Source organism: Candida tropicalis (assembly GCF_000006335.3).
Source record: "Candida tropicalis MYA-3404 genomic scaffold supercont3.5, whole genome shotgun sequence".
NCBI classification, from domain to species: Eukaryota; Fungi; Ascomycota; class Pichiomycetes; order Serinales; family Debaryomycetaceae; genus Candida; species Candida tropicalis.
In genome coordinates, this window is record NW_003020057.1 from 1266233 (window position 1) to 1282512 (window position 16280).

At 31.7% G+C, this 16280-nt stretch overlaps 7 protein-coding genes across 7 annotated transcripts; 6 read left to right on the plus strand and 1 right to left on the minus strand. All coding sequences in view use genetic code 12, as the record gives it.

Moving 5' to 3' along the window:
* Window positions 1-407: 407 nt before the first annotated feature.
* CTRG_04239 (BEACH domain-containing protein) lies at window positions 408-4553 on the plus strand (the record flags this gene model as incomplete). The annotated part of the gene is made up of 1 exon (XM_002549896.1): window positions 408-4553. The coding sequence occupies one exon, from the start codon at window positions 408-410 to the stop codon at window positions 4551-4553; it is 4146 nt and encodes a 1381-aa protein (XP_002549942.1).
* Window positions 4554-4879: 326 nt separating this feature from the next.
* Window positions 4880-6316, plus strand: CTRG_04240 (uncharacterized protein; the record flags this gene model as incomplete). The annotated part of the gene is made up of 1 exon (XM_002549897.1): window positions 4880-6316. The coding sequence occupies one exon, from the start codon at window positions 4880-4882 to the stop codon at window positions 6314-6316; it is 1437 nt and encodes a 478-aa protein (XP_002549943.1).
* A 37-nt stretch (window positions 6317-6353) lies between these two features.
* On the minus strand, window positions 6354-7070 carry CTRG_04241 (uncharacterized protein; the record flags this gene model as incomplete). The annotated part of the gene is made up of 1 exon (XM_002549898.1): window positions 6354-7070. One exon carries the CDS (start codon window positions 7068-7070, stop codon window positions 6354-6356), a length of 717 nt encoding a protein of 238 aa, XP_002549944.1.
* Window positions 7071-10023: 2953 nt separating this feature from the next.
* Window positions 10024-10416, plus strand: RPS22A (40S ribosomal protein uS8; the record flags this gene model as incomplete). The annotated part of the gene is made up of 1 exon (XM_002549899.1): window positions 10024-10416. The coding sequence occupies one exon, from the start codon at window positions 10024-10026 to the stop codon at window positions 10414-10416; it is 393 nt and encodes a 130-aa protein (XP_002549945.1).
* Window positions 10417-11234: 818 nt separating this feature from the next.
* On the plus strand, window positions 11235-11513 carry RPS14B (40S ribosomal protein uS11; the record flags this gene model as incomplete). Its single annotated transcript, XM_002549900.1, has 1 exon — window positions 11235-11513. One exon carries the CDS (start codon window positions 11235-11237, stop codon window positions 11511-11513), a length of 279 nt encoding a protein of 92 aa, XP_002549946.1.
* Window positions 11514-11941: 428 nt separating this feature from the next.
* On the plus strand, window positions 11942-14476 carry CTRG_04244 (uncharacterized protein; the record flags this gene model as incomplete). The annotated part of the gene is made up of 1 exon (XM_002549901.1): window positions 11942-14476. One exon carries the CDS (start codon window positions 11942-11944, stop codon window positions 14474-14476), a length of 2535 nt encoding a protein of 844 aa, XP_002549947.1.
* Window positions 14477-14933: 457 nt separating this feature from the next.
* On the plus strand, window positions 14934-16274 carry CTRG_04245 (uncharacterized protein; the record flags this gene model as incomplete). The annotated part of the gene is made up of 1 exon (XM_002549902.1): window positions 14934-16274. One exon carries the CDS (start codon window positions 14934-14936, stop codon window positions 16272-16274), a length of 1341 nt encoding a protein of 446 aa, XP_002549948.1.
* Window positions 16275-16280: the final 6 nt, after the last annotated feature.

Genomic DNA, 16280 nt, shown 5'->3' on the forward strand with positions numbered 1-16280 from the left:
AATGTGGGATCATTACCTTTCAAGTATTGACAGATTATCTATGTGATTTAAGAACTTCTATAAAAACCTTAAAGAAGTTTTCTCGTTTTTTACATGTTCATCTAATTTTGTTATTGTTTCAATTTCAGGGGTCGGAAGTGGTTATCGATTGTGGAATTCGTCTTATTACCAAATTGCTCAAAGTATTGGGAACTCCAATAATTAAGAAATTCTTTCAGTTGAATCATGGTTTGGATGTGCTAACGCTGTTTTTAAAAGACTGGTGGGAGCATGACACAATCTTGTATTCGATTTTCTTGGCTGCATTTGGCATTGATACCGAAGTCACTCAAATCCTGAATACCACTAAAAGTAAGTGTTTAGTGGAAGCTATTAGAGCCAATGAAGATGAATTGAATCAGTTAGTTATGCCAGATTTTTTGATTCTTTTGAATAATATGGTATTAAACTCGATGTATACCTTGAACCTTAAATCAGGAAAGTTATTAGGTAGCAACCCGTCTACTCCAGATAGACGTCATATTGAAGAAAATGTTACATTGTCATTGAACACACTTCATTTGATCAATCAATATATTGATTCAATTAGTCTTGGATTTGAAATTATAAAACCACTTCAAGTGTTTTATACTAGTAAAGATTTCTTGGAAGGCATTGTTGAGTTATTGGGGTATTTGAGGTTATCATTACACTGGGATAATATAGATGTACAGAAATCAATGCGATCTACATATGACAAGCTTATTAAAGTCATTGCCAATTTTTACATTGCCAACTTATCCAATGACAATTTTTTGCAAAGTTTTGACAAGTTAAGTGATTTCACCAAGAAGTTATTACTAGACCTTGTGTTTCCAAATTTATTAGAACATATCAATCAATTCATAACCATTTCAAATTTTGTATTTAATGAAAAAAAATTCTTCAATAATACTATTCAATTATTACACCATTACAATGAGGAATTATTGAGACAGAAGTATTACGTTTCAACGGAAAATTTTGATACATTTTTAGTTTGTGCTATTTCAATTAGTGATATTGGAATTGGCCATGCTATGGGTTACCTTAGAAGAATACTTGGTGATAATATCGTAATCAAGTTCCTTCGTTGTGCTTTTGATATTGAAATTCTGTTTGAAGAATGTCTGGATAATTTGAATACGATTTTGAAAGAACTATTGTACCGACAAACCACAACTATGAGCAAAGATGTGATTAGTAATGACCAATTGATGTGCATAATTACCTTGTTACTCGGACTTGTGCTTACTACTGGACCCAATGACGAAGTTCTAAATCCTGAATTGCCTTTTAATTTCTTGAGAACGTTTTATTTGATGAGACAGGATGAAATACCGGGAATTATCAATCATATGAACTATGATAAGAACTTGATGTTAGATTTTTTCAACAATCTAGTCACCAAGAATGATAGTGAAACATTAATGAGATTGCAAAAATACCCGCCATTTGTGAAAAGTATAATCAAAGAATCAAATCACTTAAAGGAAATTTACAATAAAACTGATTATCAAAAAGTGTCAAGTATGATAACAGTAACACTACACAATGGCGGTAAGTTAGGACAAATGAATAACATCTACATAAAAAGTTTTGAAAAAGATTGTGAACTGATGAAAAACCAGATTATGAATACTGAGTTGGTAAAGTTTAACAGATTGGTGCAAGATAATGAAGAAAACATTAAACATGCAATTTCAACATATCATGGGTTAAAAACTGAGATTTCCAGATTGTTTAATGGAAATGACATTCAGCATAAGAATTATGTGCTTGATTATATTGAAAATGTTGATCGTATGAGAAGAAGATTGGTGGTTGAAGATCAGATACCAGAATCTGAAAAGCTAACATATAACATTGATATTCCATTGAAGAAAATTGGTTCTTTTACAGATGTAAGTTTTATTCGTGAGTATGATTATGCGATAAGTGCAACTGGGATTGATACTTTGAGTATTTCTAACGATGACGTTCACAATGGTGATGAAACGTTTGAGATAATTGACAGTAACGACGAAACAATTGAAGAATCTGAGCATAATAATGTGTTTGAGGATAAGAATAGAAAGGTTAGTCGAAGCTTGTTTTTTGGTGATCAGATTGTTACAATTTGGAATATCAGTCAGGTCAATGGATTAGTACCTGCTGAAAGTTTGATGATACTTGGTTCGAGTCATTTGTATTTGATTGAGAACTACATTCTTAGCAAAGACGGCAATGTTATTGACGTTGATGATGCACCAGATGAGTTAAGAGATCCTATTTTACAGTTAGTTAACTCCCAATCGAATAATATCTTGAAGAATGAGAACAAATTACACAGAAGTAAGAATTGGGGATTAGACAAGTTAAGCTGTATTTCCAAGAGACAATTTTTATTGAGAGACATTGCGTTAGAGATGTTTTTTACGGACGGTGCAAGTATTTTAATCACTTGTATGTCAACTAGAGATAGAGATAATATTTATTCTAAATTGTCTTCGTTTGCTTCGGGAAAAGGTGTGGATTATGATTTAATTCAGACACTACAATCATCCAGTGCAAATGCATATTATACTGGTGGATCATCATCGTCATCATCATCATCCTCTTCATTCCTTTCATCCAAATTGGTATCTGCTCTTTCTCAGAGTGGACTTTCAAGCAGTATATCATTTCTTGAAGCGACCAAGAAATGGAGGCAGGGTGAAATGTCTAATTTCTATTATTTGATGATTATAAATACATTAGCAGGAAGGACGTTTAATGATTTATCGCAGTATCCAGTTTTCCCTTGGGTTATTGCTGATTACACCAGTGAAACATTAGATTTATCAGATCCAAGAACTTTTAGAGACTTATCTAAGCCAATGGGCGCACAAACTCCGAATAGAGCGAATAAATTTCAAGAACGATTTGAGGCTTTGGATAGTTTGAATGATCACGATGCACCTGCATTCCATTATGGTACGCATTATTCGTCGGCAATGATTGTCACTTCGTTTTTAATTAGACTTAAACCATATGTTCAGTCTTATTTGTTGTTACAAGGTGGTAAATTTGATCATGCTGATCGATTATTTAATTCGGTAGAGAAGGCTTGGTTATCAGCTTCAAGAGATAATACTACTGATGTAAGAGAATTGACTCCTGAATTTTATTATCTTCCTGAATTTTTAGTAAACTCAAACAATTTTGAATTTGGTAAATTGCAAAGTGGAGAGTCTTCAAATGATGTGAAATTACCACCATGGGCCAATGGTGATCCTAAGGTTTTCATAGCCAAAAATAGAGAAGCTTTGGAGAGTTCTTATGTGTCAGCCAACTTGCATTTATGGATTGATTTGATATTTGGATACAAACAGAATGGTGAAGAAGCTGTCAAGGCATTGAATGTTTTCCATCACTTGTCTTACAACGGAGCTATTAATTTGGATAATATTAGTGATGAAACAGAAAAACGTGCTGTCATTGGTATGATTAACAATTTTGGACAAACTCCAAGTAAATTATTCACCAAGCCACATCCAATGAAAGATGTACTTAACTTGCCGAATTATTACTTGACATTGTTTGATTCGGGAGCAACTAATTTAAAAACAGCATTTGAATCGAAAATGAAAGCCCCAATTGTAAAATTGGAGATGAGTTCAAAAAATGCCAAAAGATGGGTTGGTAGACAAAACTGTATTTCATGTGAAGATGATTTATTGATTAGAAAATCTAATAAATTGAAATATGAAAGTGGTTCATTGTTGATCAATGATCTGTTATTTTTGAATTTACACAGCGGTAATATAACTGCATTATTGCAATTGGGTCATAAATTGTTTGTCACTGGTGCTTCTGATGGAATAATGAATGTTTGGAAATGTAATCTCCGACCAACGACAAGTTTAGTTAGCATGGCTATATTAAGAGGACATTTGACAAGTATCTTGAAGATTGTTTTTAGCAAGAGCTTCAAATTTGGTGCAAGTATAGATAGAGATGGTTATGTTATAATATGGGATTTCATTAGGTTTCAATTTGTTCGAAAGTGGTCACCTCCATTAGAATATACTTCTAACCTGGGCAAGCCATCGTCTTTGTTGGCTGTTTCAAATGATTCCGGAAATTTTGCAACTGTGCATTTTATTGAAAACAGGGTTATATTACGGTTATTTAGTGTTAATGGAGAATTGATAATCACAAAAGAAATTGAGTATACTGAAGACAATCCAATTACAGCAATTTCATTTGCAAATACCAACACCACTATGGTTGATACAGACAGAACACTTAATCATAATAGACATATTTACTGGTCAAATGAAATTTTTTCAATTACTAGAAAGAAAATGGTTGAAATTTGGGAGTTGGTTCATGATAATAAAGATTGGGCATTCAGAAATATGGATCAAATTGATTTGACAGATAAAATTGCTGGCGATATCACGGCCATTGAACTATTCAAATGTTCTGAAGTTGATCATGATGATAAATTGATCAGAGGTGAATTGAAATTGATTATCGGTGATTCTGTAGGGAAAGTATATACTTTATAAAGAGTCATTCTCCAACACCACCCACAAAAATAAAATATAATGATTGAAATGAGTCAATGTGGATCGGCTTGAGTTTTTTGTCTGTAGTTCGACCTAATGGAGTAAAAAATTGCGCTAACCCCGTGTATGCCATCTCTCCGCGGCAATGGAATCGCGATCCCGAACCAATTAAGCATTATGCAGAAATTAGTCCAATCCGTTTTAAATTGATGCTTTTTTTTTGTCATTATGTTATTCCGATTTCCATAACCCTTGAAAGAAAAAAAAAAAAACTTGGAGTTAATTCCATTTTCCCTTTTTACCCTTTTTGAATAGTAAGAATAACTATGGCATCTACTACTTGTATAAATATTGAAACTCATAGAGATCCTATAAAAGTCAACAGAACAGCAGTTGAAACAACAACTGAAGCACAATCACCAATAGAAGAAATCACAGAACGATTTCTGATTGAAGTAATAGAACTGAATTCAGATAATCCAGAAATTTATTATCCAGAAGGAGGATTAAGAGCATATAGTGTAGTATTAGGTTCATTTATTGGATTAGTTGCTACTTTTGGTACTTTAAATTCAGTGGGTGCTATACAAACTTATGTTTCAACTCATCAACTTGCAGGTATTAAAACATCTACAATATCATGGATTTTTTCAATTTATATTGCTCTTTCATTTGCAAATTGTATGGTTGTTGGACCTCTATTTGATGTAAAAGGGGCTTTATTACCAATGCTAGTAGGAACATTAATGATATTTGGTGGATTGATGGCTGTTGCAAATTGTACTACAGTGGTGCAATTTATTTTTGCATTATCTATTTGTGTAGCTTTAGGGAATTCATTAACTATAACTCCATTAGTTGGTGTGATTAGTCATTGGTTTAATTTGAAAAGAGGAAGAGCATTGGGTTTAGCAACAATTGGTGGATCTGTTGGCGGTATTGTAATTCCATTAATGTTGGAATCATTATATGATAAAGTTGGTTTTCCTTGGGCTATTAGAATATTGGCATTTTTTTGTTTAGCCTGTCATATCACAGCGATTGTTTTGTGTCGTGAAAGAATATCCCTGACAGGTGTTACAACTCCTAATAGTGATGATAGTACTGGTTGGAAGAATAATGAATTATTGGTTAGTTTAATTCAAATTAAAGATCAATTTGAGTTTAAAGCATTATTGGATATGAAATACTTATTCTGTATAATTGGCACTTTTTTCACTGAGATTGCATTATTATCTATGGTTACTTATTTGGCAACTTATGCAATTTCTAAAGGTATGACGGAATCAAAGTCATATATTTTATTAACCATATTCAATGCAACTGGTGTGTTAGGAAGATTGGTCCCTGGGATATTGGCTGACAAATTTGGTCATTTTAATGTGATGGTATTAATGTTGATTGGATTCTCCCTCTCAATGTTGATACTTTGGTTACCATTTGGTTCAAATCATGGAGTTCTTTATGCGTTCACGGCGATATGTGGTGTTTTCAGTTCTTCGATTTTGAGTCTTACACCTGTCTGTTTAGGTGGAATTACTCCAGTGCATAAATTTGGACAGAGGTATGGTCTATTATACTTTTTTGTTAGTTTGGGTAACTTATTTGGTATTCCTGTTAGTGCTGCTATCATAGGTGAAGGTTCTTCCCACAATTATGACATGTTTGCATTATTCTGTTGTATATTTGGGGTTGTGGGTACTTGTTGTTGGTACGTTAGTAGATTCTTTATAGTTGGTTGGAAGTTAAACGTAAGAGTATGAATCTATATATATATATATATATATATATGAAGTCAACCTATCGCCTTTGTTTAGCACCAATTGGTCTATTGGCACCGGTGGATTTTATAGGAGTTTCTGCTTTTTCAACTTTTTCCAATCTTTCTTGAGCAACTTTTGTTTGAATATCATTCAATTCAGCATAAAATTCAGGATTAACAACCTTAAGTATATAAGGAGCAACCATGACAGCTACACAAATACTGAATGTGATTGTTAAAGCTCTATTCTTGAAAACGAATCCAAATGGACTATTCAATATCATATCTTTAAGACTACCCCCTGCATACTGATAGAATTCTTTAGTAGCAAAATAATTTATAACCAATGGTGATTTATCATTTAATTCAACTGCAGAACTAACATTGTAAGAATTTTCACCAAGTTTATGTTCATAAGCAATCACTGAATCATCACTAGCGATAATTTTGAATCTATTATTATAAAATGTAAAATCATAAGAATTGACAATTAATTCGTATTCTCCAGGTTGTAAAGAATTGAATTTAAAATTATAATTTGAATCTATAATTGTTGAAATTGGAGTAAATGAATCGGATGGATATAAATCAACTTGAATTCTGTTGTTATAATTCTCCCCATTCGGAACAATCTTATTCTTAGTTTTGAACAATTCGTTAACTTCAGGGATTCCTTGAATTTTTCCTTTAAATCCAGTTGCCAATGTTAATGTGATACAATGGAACAAATATGCAATTATTATTGTGAGTTTCATTATTTTCGTTAGTGATTTGTGAGTTGGATATCTGTATTTGCTCCCTGGTTTTCCCTTTTTATTATTTTGTCGCTTTGAAAGTTTCCTAGTTTTTCGTTCACAGTTGACAACATCTTGCCCTAATCAAAAAAAAAAAAAAAAGAATCCGCCATTTCCTAATACAGTATCTTCGTGCGGCTCGAGGTTTTTCAGTATTTAAGAAATTTTTCAGCAGCGAAAATTTTTTTTCTTCTTCTTTTGTTTTCCCCTTTTTCTTCTTTTTGATTCTGTATTGTACATACGTATGTGTATTATTGTAGGGCAACTATCCTTTAATTAAAAAAACTTCCTACGATTGTTGCTCTCTACAACGCATACCAGAGTAAAATACAGAGAAGATGGCATGATCTTGATAGATTTTTCATGATTTTATTAGGCTTTGACATCTTCATACATTTTCATTTGATAATCTTTTTGTATGATCCTCTCGTGTGATTCTTGTAGATGTTCTTCTCGAAATACAACTCTTTTCTAATCTGAATGTTGACCTGAATATTTCAACTAAACTCAAATGAAGTGAAACGGTTTTTTTAAGACAAGGTCATCAGAGAACAACGGTAACTTTTTTTTTGGTGAAGTTTTGTTCCAAAATTTTATTGAAAAAAAAATAATACAATACTGTCAATTTGCAACAATTATAGACAACGTTTGTCAAGAGTCAGACAACAATGCAACGACACCACTAGTTTGCTATAAACTATAAGCAACACCACAATTACCCTTTCTACTATTAAACAAGTCTTTTTTCTTAGATAGTAATAACTACATCAGACAGTGTATGATTAAATATTGGAGGAACTGTGTGAACTCCAAGCCTTGTGCCTTACATGAAGCAAATACATTCCGCTATCCAAGATCTTTAGTTTATATTCAATCTAATTGAGTTTCATCATACTTTAAAAAGCCAACTTACAATTACTGCGGCTCATTTTTGATACACGTAAACCACAAACAACGAAACAGACACGAAATACACGCACACTCCAAAAAAAAAGAAATCAACGGAAGAAAAAAAAATAAAAAAAATTTCCAACGAGACTTCACATAGCCAGAACAAAAAAAAAAAAAAAAAGATATCGCTGTACACATCATTCTTGATTACATCTTACACAGTAACGTCAACCAAATAAAATGGCCAACTATTTAAGCTTAGCTGTATGTATTCAATGATAGATATGTGTTCGATTACTATTACAATGAATGTTTTTATACTAACATGAGTTTTGTTATAGCAATTTAGCAATGTTTCAGAAAGATTCAATTTAGATAGAATCAGATCAGATTTCAACTCAGTTCAATCCACCATTTCCAAACTAAGACCACCTCAAGAATTCTTTGATTTCAGAAGAGTCTCCAAGCCTGCCAATTTTGGTGAAATCCAACAAAGAGTCGGTTTCAATTTGGGTTATTTTTCTGCCAATTATATCACTATTGTTTTGGCTTTGAGTGTTTACGCTTTAGTCACCAACTTTTTATTGTTATTTGTTACTGTATTTGTCTTGGGTGGTATTTATGGTATTAATAAATTAAATGGAGAAGATTTGGTTTTACCAGTTGGAAGATTCAATACTTCTCAATTATATACTGGTTTATTGATTGTTGCCGTTCCATTGGGTTTCTTGGCCAGTCCTATTTCCACCATGATGTGGTTGATTGGTTCTAGTGCCGTCACTGTTGGTGCTCATGCTTCATTAATGGAAAAACCAATTGAAACCGTTTTTGAAGAAGAAGTTTAAGCATAGGTCAATTATTTTCTTTTCTTGGTTGTACATTATTTATATATATACTTTAGTAGCAATATTATCACAGTTTTTTAAGGTCACATGTCAAAATAAAACTCCTCCTGTAAAATGTTTCTTGTTCCTACAATACATATCGAATTTATGATAGCAAAAAAAGAATATCTAATGCTAATAATTATATCTGTCGTATTAAATAAACCCATTATAAAAATATTTTATACAAAAAGTAATTCCAAAAAAAAAGACAACATAAAATGAATATAAATACAAGAGCAACCACGATCAGCTAAACAAAAAAAAATATACCTCTGTCAAAGATGAACATTTCAACTCTTAAAATTAAACCATTCCTTTTAGTATCTTTTTTTTTTATAAAATCAAAACAATATTGAGGAAATCATTAATATATGTATATAAACATTTGTACCAATGAGCTTAGATACCCAACTTAGTTCTTCTCCAGTGTCTTCTTTTAGCATTGTATCTAATTTTGTTGTCAGTTCTCAATCTGATCCATTGTGGCAATGGTCTGTTTTGTTTTTGAGCCTTAGCTAATTTTTGCTTAGTTCTGAAAGATTTTTGAGACTAAAGAAGTAATAGTTAGTACAATTATTCATGTGTTATTTCATACTATCCAGATGATGAGTTCTATTTCAAAGGAAAACTCCCTGTTGAGTAACATCCTATGTCAAGTAATCCAATATTTCATTATATACGGCATGAGTTCCCATTTGAATTTGTTATATCATCTGTTGAGATTATGATGGTGGGCTATGGGGGTACATACAGGCATCTTTGATCTTAATTAGTTACTGTAGAAAGAAATCTGTAAAACTTTCATGAAAAATTTTTGTTTTAGAAAGATTTTTTTCCTTCCAGAGTCTGAGCGAGCGAGCAAAGACAGAGAGAGAGAGAGGGAGAGGAAACACATTCACTATGAGAGAATTCAGAGTGGGAAAAAACAAAAAAAGAGTACCAATATGCAGGTCATAATTTTTTTTTTGTCTAATGTGCAAAAAAAATTTTTTTTTTTCTTTCACTAACGCTTTCTCACGCGCACAACCTTGGGGAGGTGGAAGTGAAGCAGGAAGTAAAACGAAAAAAGAAAAAAAAAATTTCAGTTGATTTTTCACAACTCCTTTTTGGAAAGTTTTACAACATACAATTCAACCATGACTAGAACCTCCGTCTTAGCTGATGCTTTAAACGCTATCAACAATGCTGAAAAAACTGGTAAGAGACAAGTCTTAATCAGACCATCATCTAAAGTCATCATCAAATTCTTGACTGTTATGCAAAAACACGGTTACATTGGTGAATTCGAATACATTGATGATCACAGATCCGGTAAAATTGTTGTTCAATTAAACGGTAGATTAAACAAGTGTGGTGTTATCCAACCAAGATTCAACGTTAAAATTAACGACATTGAAAGATGGACCGATAACTTGTTGCCAGCTAGACAATTCGGTTACGTTATCTTGACCACTTCTGCTGGTATCATGGATCACGAAGAAGCTAGAAGAAAGCACGTTTCTGGTAAAATCTTAGGTTTCGTTTACTAGATTAAACATGTATAAATAGCATCCTTGTCATTAATATATCATTTAATAATGGTTCGTAAATTTCAATGTTATTTTGTAAGACCAGGTAGCGATACCTCATCTAATTTTTTTTGTTACTGTAAATTAGGGCTATAACCCTGAGTAATATTTTTTACCACGTGAGTGCGACATTTATTAGGAGACTGAAATTTTTATTGTGCAAACCTCACATTTACAGTTTTTCACTTGATTTTTTTTTTTTTTTGCAGGTTCCCGTACCAATACTAACCGTGCGAACTACGCAGTGAGGGAAAAACAAATTATCAAAAAAAGTTGAAAACTCTTCTTACAGTAATACCGTTTGATACACATATACACAGTAATATCAAAGATGTCCACTGGTATGTTCATAGTGTACCGAATATATGTGAAAGAACTCAATAAATGATAGAGGAGAAGATAATTATGAACTATATTGAGTCGATGGCATTCCCCCTATAAACCAGAATCAATGAAGTTATGGAATTGAAAATAATGAATTTTTTTTAAAATGGATAATTGTGAATATGATAAATGAGGTTTGAATTTGTAAAGAATAATGTAATTAGAGAAGTTATAATCATCATCTTACTATATCAAATTATTGAAAGTTCTTAATTTTGCATAATCCAGGCATTGCCAATTTTTGATTGAACTTTTGAAAAAATACTAACATATAATTACTTATAGACCGTTCCCAAGTTTTCGGTGTTGCTAGAATTTTTGCTTCATTCAACGATACTTTCGTCCACGTTACTGATTTGTCCGGTAAGGAAACCATTGCCAGAGTTACTGGTGGTATGAAAGTCAAAGCCGACAGAGATGAATCCTCCCCATACGCTGCTATGTTGGCTGCCCAAGATGTTGCTGCTAAATGTAAAGAAGTCGGTATCACTGCCGTTCACATTAAATTGAGAGCTACTGGTGGTACTAAAACCAAAACCCCAGGTCCAGGTGGTCAATCCGCTTTAAGAGCTTTGGCCAGATCTGGTTTGAGAATTGGTAGAATTGAAGATGTTACTCCAGTTCCATCTGATTCTACTAGAAGAAAGGGTGGTAGAAGAGGTAGAAGATTGTGATTTTGGTTATATGTTTTATTTTATTACATATTTACCATTAATTTTTTCACAAATACTACTACTTGACTACATGATATTAAAGTTTTTTGGGGGGTGAGATAAATTTCTTTGATTTTACTAGATTGAAGATGTTTATATTGTATTCTATTCTGAAAATGCATTCGATGATTGTATAAAGTTAATATATACATAATTTAAGAAAACAGTTAAAAAAACATAATTTAGGTTATAGAAATTAAATTCATTGTAGAGTAAGAAAGTACGACGACGACGACGACGACGACGACGACGACGACCTACACAGGGCGATTTTACGACCAAAGCGAGGCGAATTCGCGTAGACCCAAACAGATCAGAACAAGACAAAAAAAAACTATTAATCTTGAATATGTCAAAACAATCAACAGCATATACGTCCCATAAATTGAATGTCACTATTGGTTTTACAGAAAACCATTCTCCCGTATCTACGGTCAAGTGCAGCTTTGAATTTTATTCGAAATAGTTCTAGTTATCATGAATCATCAAAGGAGCAGATACATATAGCCTTAAATTTACTATGTCCTGGATTAGGTGATAAAAAATATGAAAGAGCCACTCAAAAAGTACTAAATAGTCTAAACGAAAGTTATCCACTACTAGATAAGCAAAATTTGTCAGCAAAAACATCCAATAATGTTTTAAATCCTAGTGATGAATTCATAAATGCATTTAAAGAATATCAGCAATCATTATTTCAATTCGATAAACCCGAAAACCCCGAAACTTGGATATCAGAACAGATACAATTGATTAAAAATAAACAGATTCCAAAAATTTTCATCCCTGATGCAAAAAAAGTATTGAATGATTTTGATTTCATGTTTCCTATTTATTCAAATAGTGAATTTATTAACAAATCAATGATTTATGAATTCCAAGAAGCACAGCATGAAATAAATCCTACATTTAATGAATTAATTGAACTAGATAAATTAAACCATGATATTAAATTCAATCCTTTATTTTTAATTGGTAATGATACAGAAGTTGGAAATGTATACCATGAATTATTTAAACAGGATTGTGATGATCAGGAAATCATCGAATGGTTGAAAAAGTTGAGACAGTTAGGTAAATCATCCATTACATACCATGCAATGTTATATGGTAAACCATTAAAACAAACACTTCCTACTTTTAAGATCCTACAAGATTGGTGCTTTCCAAAGATTGTCACTAACCGTCATTTGAAAGATTCTATGTCTGATGGAAACAATTCAATCCATCAATATTTGGGAATTATATCTTTGGTCAATGGAGAAATATCTCAGCAGTGTATACAAAGCATACACGAGTTTACAGAATCTGAAGCTATACTGAAAAAAGAGAATCTAAATTTGGATTTAACCAAAGAGCAGAAAGAATCTTTGGAGAAGAATTGGAAGAATTATTTTAGAATTGGTCAACTTACATTGGATTCAGTTATTGATCATTCAAAGTTGAATGGTTTGAAAGATGTAACTCCAATAAAGTTAACCAAACAGCAAACAGCAGCATTTGGATATTTGGTTTGCTTAGATTATGATCATGCAATTAAGTTTCTTGGTGTGAAACCGGTTTTCACTAAAGAAAAGATGGAGGATATTGTAAGGTTGTTTAATAATAGCAATTTCTTATTACCTGATATTGAACAAATAAACAGACAACCAAATCTGATTCAATTTAGGATCCCGATAATCAATAACAATAGAATTAATAGAATTCTTATGATGAAAGGGGATAAATCCAAGTTGGGTAAGATTATCGGCCAGAACAACATCACAGCGCTGTACAGATATGAATACTTTATTAGACTTGCCATTACAAAGCATTTACTTGATTTCCCAGATCACGTTAATGAGTTTTTACTAATAATGTCAAGTAGACCATTTAAATTATACATGGAGAATTATTTTGGATTTGGAGTACAATTCGATCAAGTATTTGGATGCATGTCAGAAGAACAAAAATTAGAATGGACAGATGATATGGTTAAGAAATTGAAATCAGTTATCGAAGGTTTTGATGCTATTTCTTTAGAATTATTCATAAAAGAATTCCGAACACAAGTGAATAAGAATTCACGTTTGAGAGTAGGAACCAATAATTTAAACAAATTATTAAATGAAGTTGACATTTCGATTAAAGATGACTACTTGCATGATCTTGGATTATCATTTATCAAGTATTCTTACGCGAAACATAATTTAAAATTAAGTTTACAACAATACATCCTTGTAATTAGATCATTAGAAAGTGCATTAAGTGAACTACAATTAACCAAAATCGGAAAAATAATCCTGGATAATACACTTGATGAAAATGAGTTATTTGTTGAAACTATCATTGATGCCATTAAAATTGATGGAATCGTATGGAAAAAGAGATTATCATCAAAAATGAAAACTTCAGGAATACCTACACCGAAATTCAAAGGTGTTCAAGTGAACTCACCATTTTTCCCGGATTTAAACCTCAAAGAATTGAAACTTCCAGTGGTTAAATATGATGATGACGATTTCAAGAAAGTGTTATTGATAAACTATTATATATTCTCGAAAGTCATGACTCAAGTGAATCACAAAAACAAAAATGCTGATTTAGGTCCATTATTAGAAATGGTTTCAAAAACCGCTATGCTTGGAAGCTCATATTTTGAATATACCACATTATTTAAATTGAAAACAAACAAGTTCAAACATATGCTCAAGGAAAAGAAACTAGTACGAGATATATGCCAAACCACTGGATTACACCAACCATTCAGTGGGAAATTTGGTGTTTCCTACAATAGGGAACTTAAATTAAGAAACAAAAATCAATACTTTGAATTGGCAACCTATATCCAAATGTTTAACCAATATTTGGGTTTACTTTTTGTGTATCATAAGAAAGATCTAGACTTGTATATAGATAAATTGGTCAAACAATTGACTAAATAGATAGTATTCAGCACGAGGAATGGACTACTATTACCTAATTCCAGTAATATTTACAACAAAATCAACCCAATAAGGGGAAGGAACAAGTTGTACAAATTCAATTCTATCATGGTATTCTTCTTCTCTTATCATGAGTTTGTGTGAATTTTTCCCAATTAGGTTGCAATTTCCAGTGCACTAAAAAGAAAAGTTCACAACCCCGAGTCGTGCACTGTTTCAACAAAGTTGCGAATTTGATAATTGTTGGTTATCGATTAAGAGGAGAAGGCAATCTTGGAAGTAGATACAGATCATTACTTTATCTTGAATTTATTTTAACCCTATTTGAACACAATTTCCATAAAGTATCATAATGTGTAATTGTATTTAAATCCATTGTGACCCGTGGTTTTTTTTTTTTTTTTCTAGTTTACCATTTGATCACTCCTTGATATTCAACAATCAACAACTTTAAACCATGGATTATTCACAGTTAGGGGTTTTAATAGTTGGTGTTACTATTATATTATCTTACAAACATATCAGGTTATTAATTAGTAAATTTACTAGTGGTAAACAAGTCAAGGAAAAGGTTTCAAGTAATGAAAAGAAACAACCATTATATGGATCAGATGAACCATTACCTGAACCAACTCCATTGATGATTACACCAGAACAAGTAGAAAATTATGATGATAGACCATGGAGACCATTTAGATGGCCATATCATCAAACTATGTCAATTTTTAAGTTGGATATAAATCATTGGTTAGATATGGATAAATATTATATTCATTATATTAAAGAAAAGGAAAGAATTAGACATAAATATGGTAAAGAAAATTTTGATTGGTTACCTGAAGGTTACGATGCTTGTTTTGAATTAATGGAAACTGTTGTTAATCATTTAGTTAAAAGATATCCATTATTATTTACTGTTTTACAAGATGGTGATTATGAGTCTGGACAAAATGGTTGTGGCAAAATAATTAGAAATGAAATAACAAAAGAAGTTTTAGATATGACATTACCTTTAAAAGATCATCCATTGATTTATGTTTCTAAATTAGCTAAAGAGGATTTCTATGTAGTTTTAAAGAATCCAAAAGATGGGTTACACTATTTGGTTGCAGCAGCTGTTCCATTTCCAGGAGGGACATTTTCCATTGATAAAAAGATTGGTAATCATATTGATACTATTCATGCCGAAGTTCCTTATTATAAAGAAAAATTGAAGAAATCAATGGAAAGATGGCTTCATAGAATGAAACCAAATGAACCTGTTGAAAGAGCAAGTTGGTATATTACATGGGATGTTAATTTAAAAGTTAATAGCGTCTATCAAATTCCAGAATTTAGACCTAATTTGGAAGCAGATATGAAATCAACTGATCCTAAACATTTTAATGTTAGAATTGAAAGACAAACATTAAGAAGATTACCCAAATCGCAAGCAATTATATTTACTAATCATCCAGTGTTTTATTCTTTGGAAGAAATGCAAGATGAACCAATGATTCCTTCATTATTAAAGAAAATATTATATGAAGGACCAGAAGATATTTTAAAATATAAGAATATGCCATTAATAAGAGATCATCTTGTGGGATATCTTGATGAATTAATTCAAAAACAAAAAGATTTAAAAATCATTGATGATGAAACTCCACTTAAAACTCAACCAACTTATCCTTTTGCTCATTGGGTTAAAACTGATTTTGATTACATCAATGGATGGAATAATCCAAGCCCTGCATATGATAAAAATCAAATGAAAACTGATCTCTACAAACATAAGCCATTGGCAGAAAATGAATAGTTTTAT